This window comes from Anoplophora glabripennis, unplaced genomic scaffold (genome assembly GCF_000390285.2).
Source record: "Anoplophora glabripennis isolate ALB-LARVAE unplaced genomic scaffold, Agla_2.0 scaffold84, whole genome shotgun sequence".
NCBI classification, from domain to species: Eukaryota; Metazoa; Arthropoda; class Insecta; order Coleoptera; family Cerambycidae; genus Anoplophora; species Anoplophora glabripennis.
In genome coordinates this window covers 424,559-437,589 of record NW_019416213.1, presented here as the reverse complement: position 1 = coordinate 437,589, position 13,031 = coordinate 424,559, and the positions used below count along the sequence as shown (strand labels likewise).

The 13,031-nt window shown below is 33.7% G+C and overlaps 1 protein-coding gene across 1 annotated transcript in view; it reads right to left on the bottom strand.

Moving 5' to 3' along the window:
• Positions 1–12,607, bottom strand: part of LOC108904475 (semaphorin-2A) — a 469,290-nt gene extending 456,683 nt beyond the window's left edge. The window contains exon 1 of the mRNA XM_023456153.1: positions 12,174–12,607. Within this exon, the coding sequence (XP_023311921.1) occupies positions 12,174–12,336 (163 nt within the window). The 5' untranslated portion in view covers positions 12,337–12,607. The remainder of the gene's footprint in view (positions 1–12,173) is intronic.
• Positions 12,608–13,031: the final 424 nt, after the last annotated feature.

Here is a 13,031-nt window from a genome sequence, read left to right as displayed (position 1 = left end):
GGTATATAATAACAATAAGTGACAGTCATTTTTTTTTCAACCCCTGGCCAGGGATGGAAAAAGATAGAATATAGGGATTTTTCAAGATAATTCCAAAGGGGTAAGAACTAGAAAAAAAGTGGTAGAGCATAAAATTCTACATAAAAATGGTCTATTGACTTTTTCTTGTACTGTTAAAATTAACAGAGTTAGGGTGGCTAGAAGTTAAGGGATGATTTCAGATATTTAAAGAAATTATAACAAACAGAAAAATTAATTAATTTTATAATTTTTGTTTTCAATCTACTCTAAAAAATGTAAACTATCTTTTCAGAGAAATAGATATATTTTTTAATTTTTAATCAAAAAGTTATAACAATTTCAAATTTTGTATCGTTAATTTTTATGATTTAACACTAAAACAATTTTTTTATGCCATTCGATTGATTATTTAAAACCTGAAAAGTTGCTTTCGAAATTTTGATTAACGACAAAGATAAAAAATCACATTCGCTTTGTAAAATTGTTATAACTTTTTTATTAAAAATAAAAAAATATATCTATTTCTCTGGAAAGATAGTTTACATTTTTTAGTGTAGACTGAAAAAAAAATTATAAAAATCATGAATTTTTCTGCTTATGATTTTTTTAATTTTTGAAATCATCCATTAACTTTTAGTCTCCCTAACTCTGTTAATTTTTATAGTACAAGAAAAAGTCAATTTATCATTTTTATGTAGAATTTTATACTTTATAACTTTTATCAGAAACTTTTTTTCCTAGCTCTTACCTCTTTTGAGTTATCTTGAAAAACCCCTATATTTTATATTTTTTCACCTCTGGCAGGGGGTTGACAAAAAATTACTGTCACTTATTGTTACTTTATACCTCAAACTAACTTATATTAAAAATGCAGGCATGTTGCCCAAAATTGCGATTTAAAAGCCCATTTAATTGGACTACATCGTTTTCGAAAACTTCATAAAAAATCTTGCAACTTTTGTATTTCACATTTTTTTTTTAACGCTCAAAATCGAGTGAATTGCTCTGTTCATAGAGATCTGCTTGCAGATGCACATCGCTTGCAGTTCGAATTAAATTCGCCGATAAAACCTCGTCTCGTATAAAATATCGTACAATCCACCAGCATGCATTACGTCCGCGTCTTCATATTCTTAGAGTAATTTAAATCACAATGTATCCTATGCAAATCGGAACCCTCGCGGGAGCGAGGAAGAAAAATAGAGGTACTAAACCGTGAATGAGTAGGTATCAGATTTGATTATGGAGTTAATTCGAATCCGGGGGACAAAAAAACTCAATCTGTTCGCTGCGAGCACATGTTCCTCCTCTCCTCTTAGCGGTGCATGCGTCTGGGGTCGAGGGAGGCCGCGACGCAGCCGGTCAGAGTTGGCCTTGTCGTAATCAGGTTTAGGGGCGACAGATCCACAAAAATAAGCAGGAAGAGTTTACATTAAGTGTCTATAGTTACAACGGTCCGGTTCGATTCCTCTGATGTACACTGAGAGAAATATCATTTAGCAGTAAGTAGAAATTGATTATCCCTAACAAAATATTTGCTTTAAATAGGTTCCAGAGACGTTACGATACCATTATGAAAAATATTTAGCTGAACGTGATTATTATGGGTTAAAAAGTTTATTGTTAACTGTGTACTTATTGTTGCAGTGTTGGACACAAAATGGCTATCTACTATGTAGCTCTCGCGTCTGCGTGTAAACTATATAATTATTACTACGTGTTAAAAAAATGTCTAGATATGTACTTTTACTAAATAATTTTGAATCGTTAATAGGTAGGCCTCGACTAAAGTCAATTTGCCGGTGCAATAAGTTTTCTAGTTACTGTAGTGGAAAATGATAGAAGAAATATACCTATTCACCGTAAAAAAGTGCCCTGTTACTCTAATTAAGCATGGTAATAATTTCATAGCGGTTAAGCTTAGTGCACGTGCAGAGTTTAACAGAGCCGGCGCGGGGGTCGGTGGCCTTCACAGCTGACTCGCGTTTTGAACTGTACAGGCTGGTCCATTTTCGATGGGATTTCAGGGTATCTCAGAAATTACTAAAGATATGATAAATCTGACACCACGTTCTCGAGCTCGATTTTCATGGCAAACTCGACTGTCAAATCAGAAATTTGCTATCTTCATTTGTTTCTGAGTTACAGGGCGTTTCTCGTTATTGTGACACTTTTGGACATGTCTGTATCTCAGCTGTTAAATAAATTAGAGTTAAAGTGAAAACTGCTCAAGACTAATTCTTTGGCGTAGAATTGAATGCCGGTATTAGATTTTTAGTAGGTCTTAAGATTCCGGAGTTATGACCCAAAGTTACAATTTTTTAAATGGAAATCGTAGCTGGTTATGACCTAAAAAATGGAAATTTTTTTTTGCTTTTCAGCAATATACCACATGCTATAGTTATTTTTCCAAACACAGAAGATACGGGGTGTTTTATATATAAATTCGATCCTTTTTTACATTTTAATATGGCTGGCTATGAAAATACATACAAAACTATAATTCTTACTTTTACAAAACTAATATCTGTTGTAAAAATATGACGTTTATTTAAAATATATATTACAGATAAGAAAAGACAAAGTTTTCAAATTTTTATTCCACTTCAACTGAAGTTACAATATTAAACGTAAATTAATAAGTAAGTACTAAGTAAGTACCTACATGAATAAAAACTTTTAAAAATGACAGCTAAATGTTCAAATTGCCGTCCCTCAACTGTCACACTTTTCACGCATTTTCTGGCAACGCTTCGGGTAGCATTCATTAAATGTATAGGTATTTGAAATATTATTAAAAGGAATTTTAAATATAATGTCTTTTAGAAAACCCCAAAGGAAAAAATCTAACGGACTCAAATCAGGTAACCTAGCTGGCCATCTGATCGGTCCGTTTGTTCCTATCCACCTATCTCCTAAAATTTCGTTAGTATTATATTATCATACGAGTATATGTTGTGCATTTAAAATAAATGTTATATTTTTACAACAGATATGACTTTTGTAAAAGTAAGAATTATAGTTTTATCTGTATTTTCAAAGCCGGTCATATTATAAAGGAAAAAAATATAATTTATATATAAAACAGCCCGTATTCCCGTGTTTGTAAAAATAACAATAGCATGTGGTATATTGCTGAAAAGCGGAAAAAAATCTCAATTTTTCGAGGCCGTGGTCAGCTACGATTTCCATTTAAGAAATTATAACTTTGGGTCATAACTACGAAATCTTCAGATATACTAAAAATCTAATACCGGCATTCAATTCTACGCCAAAGAATTAATCTTGAGCAGTTTTCACTTTAACTCTAACTTATTTAACAGCTGAGATACAGACATGTTAAAAAGTGTCACAATAACGAAAAACGCCCTGTAACTTAGAAACAAATGAAGATAGCAAATTTCCGATCTGACAGTCGAGTTTGCCATGAAAATCGAGCTCGAGAACGTGGTGTCAGATTTATCATATCTTTAGTAGTTTCTAAAATACCCTGAATTCCCATCGAAAATGGACCAGCCTGTACAGTTATTTACGGAACCTTGTAGTAGTCGGTGAGGGGAAAAGTGAAGTAAAATGCCAAAGAAGAAAAGAAATAGACGAGAATTATTTCGAATGTAGTTTGACAGTGATCCCGAGGGTTACATGGGTTAAAGGAAATGACCGGTTTTGTACTGTGTGTGAACGCATTATAAATTCTTGTGACAAAACTAAAGTAACAAGACATTTGAAAAGCCATACCTCGTCCAGCGCTGAGGACTCTGTATTTTTCTATGAACTTAGAAACGCCTTTCTTTCAAGCAATATTCCATTAAACAAACTAGAGAACCCCAAGTTCTGTAATTCCGTAAATTGCAATCACATGGACTATTCCTAAATGAACAATTTGATATAGGTAATGGATGATGTACAAAAAAATATATACGATGCCAATAATATACGCCCAGTCAGTGGAACGATGAAAGAAAAAATAGAAAGAGTGTTGAAAAAAAACCATTTTGGAAAACATGTAAAGTTTTATCTGGTACATATCAGGAGTTACTAGTAAATATATTAATATACAGTTCATGCCTAAACAATTTCTCATACTGTCCGTTGTCAACAGTAGACGTTGAACGGTCATTTTCCCTACACAAGTTAATATTAAGTGATAAACGTCGCCTTTTACTAAAGAAAACTTAGAAAAGCACGTAGTAATATGTTTTATGTTCTTCCAATATGCCATGGAAGCCTTGTCACAACACTAAGGTTTATCAGGTAAGTGGCGTCATTTAAATTTATATAGGTATTTTATCCTCTACTTAGCGTTGCTCTTTGGTAATACTACTACGGACGGCGACATATTTTCTGTAAACCTATTAATATTTTCATTCGAAATCTGACTACGGTCCTGTTAAACTCCGCGCCGTACTAAGCCTAGTAATCATACTTAGTGTAAATGTAGAATTTTCACACAAATTGTTCTTGTCACCAATATGTATAGGAACAATTGTGGTAATTTTCCGGACAATATTTTTTTTCAGGTAATAGTTCAAAATTAAAATGTTAAGTTGGAAAGTAACATTAATCCATTTTGAGAAAACAAGCTTTTGACGTTTTAATACATATATTTATAAAAATATATTTTGTTGAAGAATTTTTATATCAACGAAATTATTTCAAAGCTGCTAAAGAAAATTCAGGATTAAAGTAAAATTACCGTTAATGTGTTATGGGTGTAACAAAATTGTCCTTTATGAGTACGAATATTACAGTGTGCTAAAAAGGAGACATATTTTTTATTTTTAAATTTTGTAATATTGTATTTGTTTTTTTCCGATTATGAATCCCCGTTTGGCCGGGCCCGAAAGATGAGTTCGTGAACCGTGCACCACGCAGTGATTAATGAATTCGGCAGCAGCATTTTATTTTGAAGATTCCACTAGTCACCCCTCTTATTAAAATACCGAAGTAATTACAAGCAAGGGGTAATTATCATTTTGATTAATGATCTCGCCGCGTATTCGGGACACCGTTTTGTAGTTGTCCCCGCGGTGGGCTGATGCCATCATTTGGCTTTCATCGATCTATTTTTAATGTCAAATTATCGTGATATATTGAGCCTGCCTTCCATAATTTATTTATCTCGGGTAAAATCTCTTCTATGAGCTTTCCAAAATCGCCCATGATGATTCCCTCTCATCTCGGACTGCCCAAAAGGCGGCTTCGATCAGTTTCTAGTGGCGTTTGTCCGAAAATTGACAGACAATTACAAAATCGGATTTGTAAAAAAAGCATTCTCCCCTAAGACAATGCAGGATGTGCAAAATTGGAAAGAGCAAGCTTTTAGGGACATTATGCTCGAAATTATTCAGTGTTAATGAAAATTTTAAGAAACATCCATACAGTAAGGGTACTGAGACTGATGTTCTGTGGTTTTTGTTTTCGATAAAGTTGGCAACACTGCACTCAACGTCTAGGTGTTGGCAGCAGAAGGCGCGCTCATTTGTCTCAGTCAGTTGAAGACTGTTGTTGTAGTGGCGTGTTGAAATGAGTGCCGCTATTTCGAATACCACCAGCTGCGAGGCGAGGAGCAAAATCTGGTTTCTTCTTGTAAGAAAATGAACGCAGTGTTTCCACAAATCTCCAGGTACCTTCTGCATAAATGTTAACGAATAGAGTATGCTTGTTGCAAGACAATGCACGTCCCTACATAGCCAATGCCACAAAGCCACTCTTGGATTCATTCGGTTCATCAACCATCCCGCTCACAGCCCCAATTATTTTATTTTTTAAAGCCACATGAAAACTATGGTCTTGATAAAAAATTTATTTGCACATTTTTGTATGTATTTTCTAATTTTTAGATAACTTTTACGTTAAAGAAAGCACAAACATCACTTTGACGGTAAATTTTAATAATAAAAATGTCATTATTACGTAGTATTTATATTTTAACATGGAAATATCAACAAAAAATATAAAAAACTATCTGTAACAAATTTAATATAAGTTTAATGCAAAAATCTTTAGATCTATGACTGAAAAGTTTGAATTTCTGAGGTGAATAATTTGCATTTTGAAATATATTAAGTAAAGCAGATGACTGTTTACCAGAAAGGCTTCAAAATCAACGAAAAGTTAAAAAATGCGCCAATTTACAAGATGTTTCATTTGAAATCAAAAATTGGTAACGCTCAGAAGAAACGGGATACATTGTATAATTGAAAATATTTGATGCCAACTTTAATTTAAAGATTTTTTTGTTGTTGATAATATATTTCTAGAGTTATGGCAGAATCCGTCTTAAAAATAAGTTGCATGAGATTTTGGTATTTATTTTGCGGTACTCTCTAACATATTGAACATACCGCGGACACCCTGTACACTAATATTTAAAAATAACCACCCGAACGATCAACTTGTTCATTTATTAATTACTAGTGACTCGAATCGACATTCTTTTTTGATGCCCGACAAATTGTTTAATAATAGGCTAGAAATTAGTGACGCACTAAATTTCCCTGTCAATACACGCTCATTTTCATAACTAGTCCATTGTTCCGCGAAATGATTTCGTTAAATTGTTAATTTTTGCTGAAATAAAACTGGAGCAGCCAGCTACAGTGTTCAACAGGGCATTATTCGCGGCGGAATAATAGATAAAATGGAACGTTATTAAAATATATTCGAATGATTATTTAAATTTAAATAAATCATACAAAATCAATACCAAAATTACTCCGTTCAAGCTTATCTGTAATTGAATTTATGGCTGCGCGATTGAAAACAACGCGGCCGTTCAAAAATTACTCGCACAAAATTAGACTCTTGTACAGTCTAGTGGAAAACCAACACGATTCAACACACAATACAAATATTTTGAGAGGCGATAGATTTTCCTGAATTTGAAAATTGGGAAGCTACAGTCCCTCTACAGCTTTTATATCTAGATATGCGGATCACCATTCCTTGTAACGAGTAATCTCTTCAAACGTCTTTGATTTCGGTTCGGCCGCCGAGCTGAAATTTTTTAAATACCAACGTAACAAATTATTAACATTAATCCCGGCATTAAACTAACGACTCCCAACAGCCTCGTTGGCAGATCCACGCCGACTTCCTCTTTGTGTTTGTCTTTTTGCCTTCATTAACGCATACGTCTTATCTTCCCCTGGAAATCTAGCCGTCGTTTATGTTCAATTGTGGCATTCTGTATCATCGTAGTAGGCCGCTTTTACCTCCCATTACCTGAAATGGGACGGCACCAAGACGCTGTGGAGGAGAGTGGGGTAAAGCGGAAATTTGGTGTCTAGCAATGCTATCCAAATATTTATATGCCGGTGACTACAGTTTGACAAAAAAAATGTCTACAAATTTATTTTATTTTAAATATATATTTTATTATTATCTCCCGTAGGTTTTGACACTGGTGAACATTTTCAAATCATATGCATAAACCAAACAAAGTGCATCTAATGTTAGGCCAATAAAATTGTCGAAAATACCTCATTTTTGCCAAAAAAATAGTTCAGTAATTGAAAATATGTAAAAATTAGAAAAAATTCCGTAGAATTCAATGAACTACTTTACTCCACCTGAATTTTTGGGCTTCATTTTCAAAATGGCACCCAAAGTTCGCAAAAAACATTTTTTTCTTCATTTATAAAAAAAATAAACATTTAAAAAAAAATGTTTCAAACAAAGGTTGTAAGAATGTTTAATACGGATTGAATAAGCCCAAACCAGTTTTGATCGATAAATAAATTAATTAGGTAGCTATTGCAAAAAAAACTGCTAAAAATCGCAATTTCTTCAAATAGCTGTATCTCTTTCAAAAGTAAATATTTTTTATGAAACTTGGTGAAAGGATAGCTGTTGCTGAGCAAAATAAAATGATTTTTTCAAAATTATGTAAATACAAATTGATACTGATAAAAAAGCTTTATAAATGAAAAGAAAAAATACACGTAGTTCGTTACGTAGGATCGACATATTAAATAGTAGTACTACAGTCTTCTCCCCCCCCCCCATCAACGTGTCGAGCTATATACGGGCCCCATAAAAATTAAGTTTAATGAAAGAAAATGGGATCAATCGTTACCAACTATTTTTTATATTGAAGTACAAGTATTCAACTATAACATATGTAAATTTCAGCCCTTAATATTAATAAATGAGGTCGTGCAGATTTTTCGATAAAAAAATGTTTCTCGTCCCTTGTTGTTGGTCGTAGGACAGACTTTTTTTAAAATTCGTGTAATAATATCAACTTTCGAATGGCAGTATCGACATTTGGATACGAATTGAAACAAAAACCGAGACAAAAACGATTTTTCGATCGTTTTTTGCGATATTTGAAATCGATTTGAGGCTCGCGCAATATTTGCACATAATAGTAAAGAAAATTTTAAGCCCAACCTCGTTCCTAAAGATGTGGCGGCCTATGAATTATGGGGATTTTACAAAAACGGTTTTTTTTCAAATAAAACCGATTTTTGCAAAACCTATAAAATATTATTCAATTTTGAAAAAATCATTTTATTTTGCTCACCAAGAGCTATCATTTCATCAAGTTTCATAAAAAAATATTTATTTTTGAAAGAGATACAGCTATTTGAAAAAATTGCGGTTTTTTTGCAATAACTAATTAATTTATTTATCGATCAGAACCGGATTGGGCTTATTCGATCCGTATTAAAAATTCCTACAATTGATAAATTTTTTCTAAAATGTTTAGTTTTTTTATAAATGAAATAAACTGGTTTTTGCGAACCTTAGACGCCATTTTGTAAATAAAACCCAAAAATTCAGGTGGGATAAAGTAGTTCAACGGAATTTTTCCTAATTTTTACATATTTTCAATTATGTAGGTACTGAACTATTTTCTGGCACCTGAAAAAGTAATTTGATTGGACTATGCATCAGTTATGCTCTCGATTATGCTATTTATAAATATTTTAAATAATAATGGTCCCACAACGGAAACCTGTGGTAGGTAAACCGGAAATAGCCAGAAATCCAATAGATTTAAAGTGAATTTCAAAAGGCTAATTTAGATAACCTGTTTAACAATATCTTATGACTGAATCTATCAAACGCTTTTTTTTAAAGTAAACTAGTGTTCGTTGATCGGCCTTTCATGAATTCATGTTCACAGGTGGATATTTGTTTGTTAATAGCTCAAAATCGAGCTCAAAACTGACATCCAAGTACTGCAGTTTTGGGGTATTCTAGCTAATATACTTAGAAATCTTGAACTGTCTATCCAAGTCTTGTTCCAAGTATATTAAGTTTTAAGGTCCCTCTCACCCCCATCTCGAACAGGTCGCATCGTGCTTCGAGGCCACTTTAAAATACCATCCTTAGTTTCTATTATTATCGCCACTATCATCGTCGTCATATCTGGGAACAATGCGACGTGACTCTTCCTATAGGTAGTATTTTCCCTCACAAATCAGTGTGACGTATTTCCCGGTATACGAACCGTTTTTTGCCCGGCCCTTTACGGCTACAAATAGTTTAGTCGACGACGGCTTTCGGCGGGCGTTGATAAATTACGGTTAAATTTTACATTAACTTGGCGAAACTGAAGCTGTTATTTCAACTGCCACCCTATTAAGTTTTTTGCCATCCTGTTCTAATATTATGACGGAACCGAGAAGTTGCCCCTGCACCACTCGTCGCGGGTATATAAACGGAGCGTCGGCGGCGTCGTCCATGGGGCGACGCTTGTTTCACGCGTCTTCCTTCAATTGTGGTACACTTTCGGTTAATTTTTATTGGCGGTTTATCCAGTCAATCAATTTTTTTTTAACACGATCTAAAGAATCCACTTTATAACAGGCATTTTATAAATATAAAAGTATTATATATTAATATAGATATCCTCTGCTGCTTTGTGAAGTTTAGAGGTGTAAATAAATTAACAAATCCTGACTAACTTGATTGGTTTTCCCTATACAGAAAACTCGAATAATAATATACGTATTATAAATACAATACAATTTATAAAAAAATTAATGTTTTATTGCCTTATGTAAAGAATTATTACCAAAAAATATATCCTAGAACTTTTGAATAGCTACTAGGGTAAAAAATGTCATAATTGGTTGCATTAGGTATTGAAAATTTTGGATTTTTGAAAATTTTTCAACTGAAACCATGTGAACAACAAAAATAAAGAAATTAGACTGCACTATTTGTTAAATATACAATATGGCGTGGTATCTAAAGTGGTAAGGTCCAACAGACTCAGTCAAAGTGACGTAAATGAAAAATTCATTTGTCAACTCTTTGGAACTTAAAATAAGTGAATTTACTATTTGACTTATAAAGGTCCGAACTAGATTTGTGAAGATAATGGTATGAAAAGTAAACGTTTTTATGAATTTGCAGGCTTTGAATAATAATAATTATTATTATTACATTAGGTATAATAACCTAGGTACATATACTCAGTAAGGAAATATTTTAAATAAAATTATATTGGATACTCTTAGAAATTTTAATAAGCAATTAATACAATTTTAGAATTGTCAACATAAACCTTTTAGTCTACCATAAATATACAGGGTGTTCTCATAGTTGAGTCATTTATTTTAACAGCTGGTGAAACTCATAAAAAGTCAAATTACCAAAAATCGTTTATATAAAAGTGGTCAAATAAAGCAATTATTAACAATTATTTAAAAAATTTTTTCGACCACTACGTTGTAAAAACATAAATTGTTTGTTTACTACTGATACTGGGTATGTCTTTTTCTGTAATTGCACGGTTTTGTGCGCTTTTCGGTTTGACAGTGCTAAATAATTCGTACTATAGTGAGTGATATTATTTTTGATTTGTGGGTGTTTTGTGCATTAAATATTTATGAAAACAATGAACTAGTGGACATAATATTAACTTACAGGGATTATCAACAAAATGCAGCCGCAGCGTGTCGCTTGAACGCGGAAAGGTTTCCTTTACAAAATCATCCCGCTCCGTGGATGTTCGTAAATTTAGTTATAAGACTCCGTGACACAGGATGTTTAAAGGAACAAGGAGGAGGTCATGCTGGAAGACCTCCTCCACGCGAAATGATGGAGGTCGAGGAAGAAATTTTAGAAATTGTCGAAAACGACCCAACAACGAGCACTAGGTCCATGTTAGTAAATAAACAATTTATTTAATCTCCTCGTTGTTCCTTTAAATACCCTGTGTCGCGGAGTAATAAACAAATAATTTATGTTTTTACAACGGAGTGGTCGAAAATGACAAGAAATCAGGTTTGTATTATAGTTTTTAAATTTCAATTTTTTAAAATAATTGTTAATAATTGCTTTATTTGACCACTTTTATATACCTAAACGATTTTTGGTAAATCGACTTTTTTATGAGTTCTACACAGCCTTTAAAATAAATGACTCAACTTTGAGAACACCCTATATACTTATTAGCCACAATACCAACTTCAAATTAAAAGATGTTTAACAACAATGAAATTTCCAAAACCTATAAATGTTGAAATATCGATGTTTAATTAAATAGGAAAATTAAAAGAAATATTGCAATGTTTCAACATAAACTAACAAATATTGATAAAGCCAACAAATCATGGTAAAATTTTGATGAATGAACATTTAGAATAAGGTAATTAAATTGAAAGCATAGAAATGAATACCTATTTATTAAGTTCTCATTATGCAATTTTAATAATTCCCCCAGAAAAACAGCTAATAAAAAAATACCTATATAAATTTACTACCGTATTAATACAAATATTACTCTGAAAATATGAAATTATGAAAAAAAGTAGGTACGCCGTTGCGTTATATTGAAAAATCATACTCGAAAATCCTCGAACATTTTGTTATACTTTTCGTAACAACCAAGATACAACGGCCAACAAAAATCGAGAGAAACTCTCTGTATATTGAAAACTAATCAAGAATTTGTGTAATTTGTTATTTTGTCATTGTTTATCCTATAATCTGCAAATCCATCTAAAATGGGCCAACATGTGTGTTATAGCAATTTTTAAATCGTCTTCTACGTCCACTCTTTCTACAATATAATTGTTTTGTCTTCCACAAAAATTTCCACTGTAACGTGCAGAAAACAGAGTAATCTCCGTTTTCGACCCTTAAAAATCTGGCTTATTCCATAGCAGGTAGTGAGAACTACAACAAACCTCTGTGATGCCTGACATGATGGGGTCCTGTGCTCGAACAACAGGGTTGTTCCATGTACATCGTCCAGCTGTTCTCGAAATCGCCTCTAACACCGCTGAAGAAATTGAACAACACAGTCACTAACAACAACAACTTCGTCAGGAGTACCTTTGAAACCTCCATGTCGCACGTGGCGGAGATTCGAACTGAACTGAACCTTTTTCAAATAAAAAAACTGCGAATTTAACTGTCCGGGTAGGTTTTCCTATTGGAACTGAAGCTGGTCGAAAGAACTAAAAACTGAATTAAAAACAATAAAATGTCCGCTCTTTGGTCACTCTCCCATGCAGGTGGGCCCTCAGACGCCTCCAAATCGTACGGTTTTATTCAGGGGAAGCTGTACGCGATGGCCAAGAAGCATTGTTTACGTCGTCGTGCCCGTAAAAACGCCCTGACACCAACACCCACTACAACGCGTCGTGTCGAACTGAACTTCTGTTTTCCGTTTCGGTAAATGGCGGTGCCGCTCGAAGCCCTCGCGCCCGCTCGGTCGTGTTCGGCCGGTGGAGAGACGCGAAGCGACGTTCAGTCCAAACATTGCGCTTCCATAGGCTGCAATGAGACGGGAGTTATCCAGTCGCTTTGGTCATTGCCGTTCTTTGCTCGCGGGGCGCAGCCGGCGAGCGTTTTGTTTTCACTTAGATTTATGCAAGGGGTTTATTATTTCGCTGCCCGATGTTACTGTGTCGTTATTACGCTGCTGATGGGCATTGTAATTGGGAATTTGGGGTTTATCTGGAAACACCGCTCCAACCGGAAAAATGTCTGGTCTTGTCTGGAGATCGGAACTAGAAGCGGTTTGGATTTCTTTGGTTTAA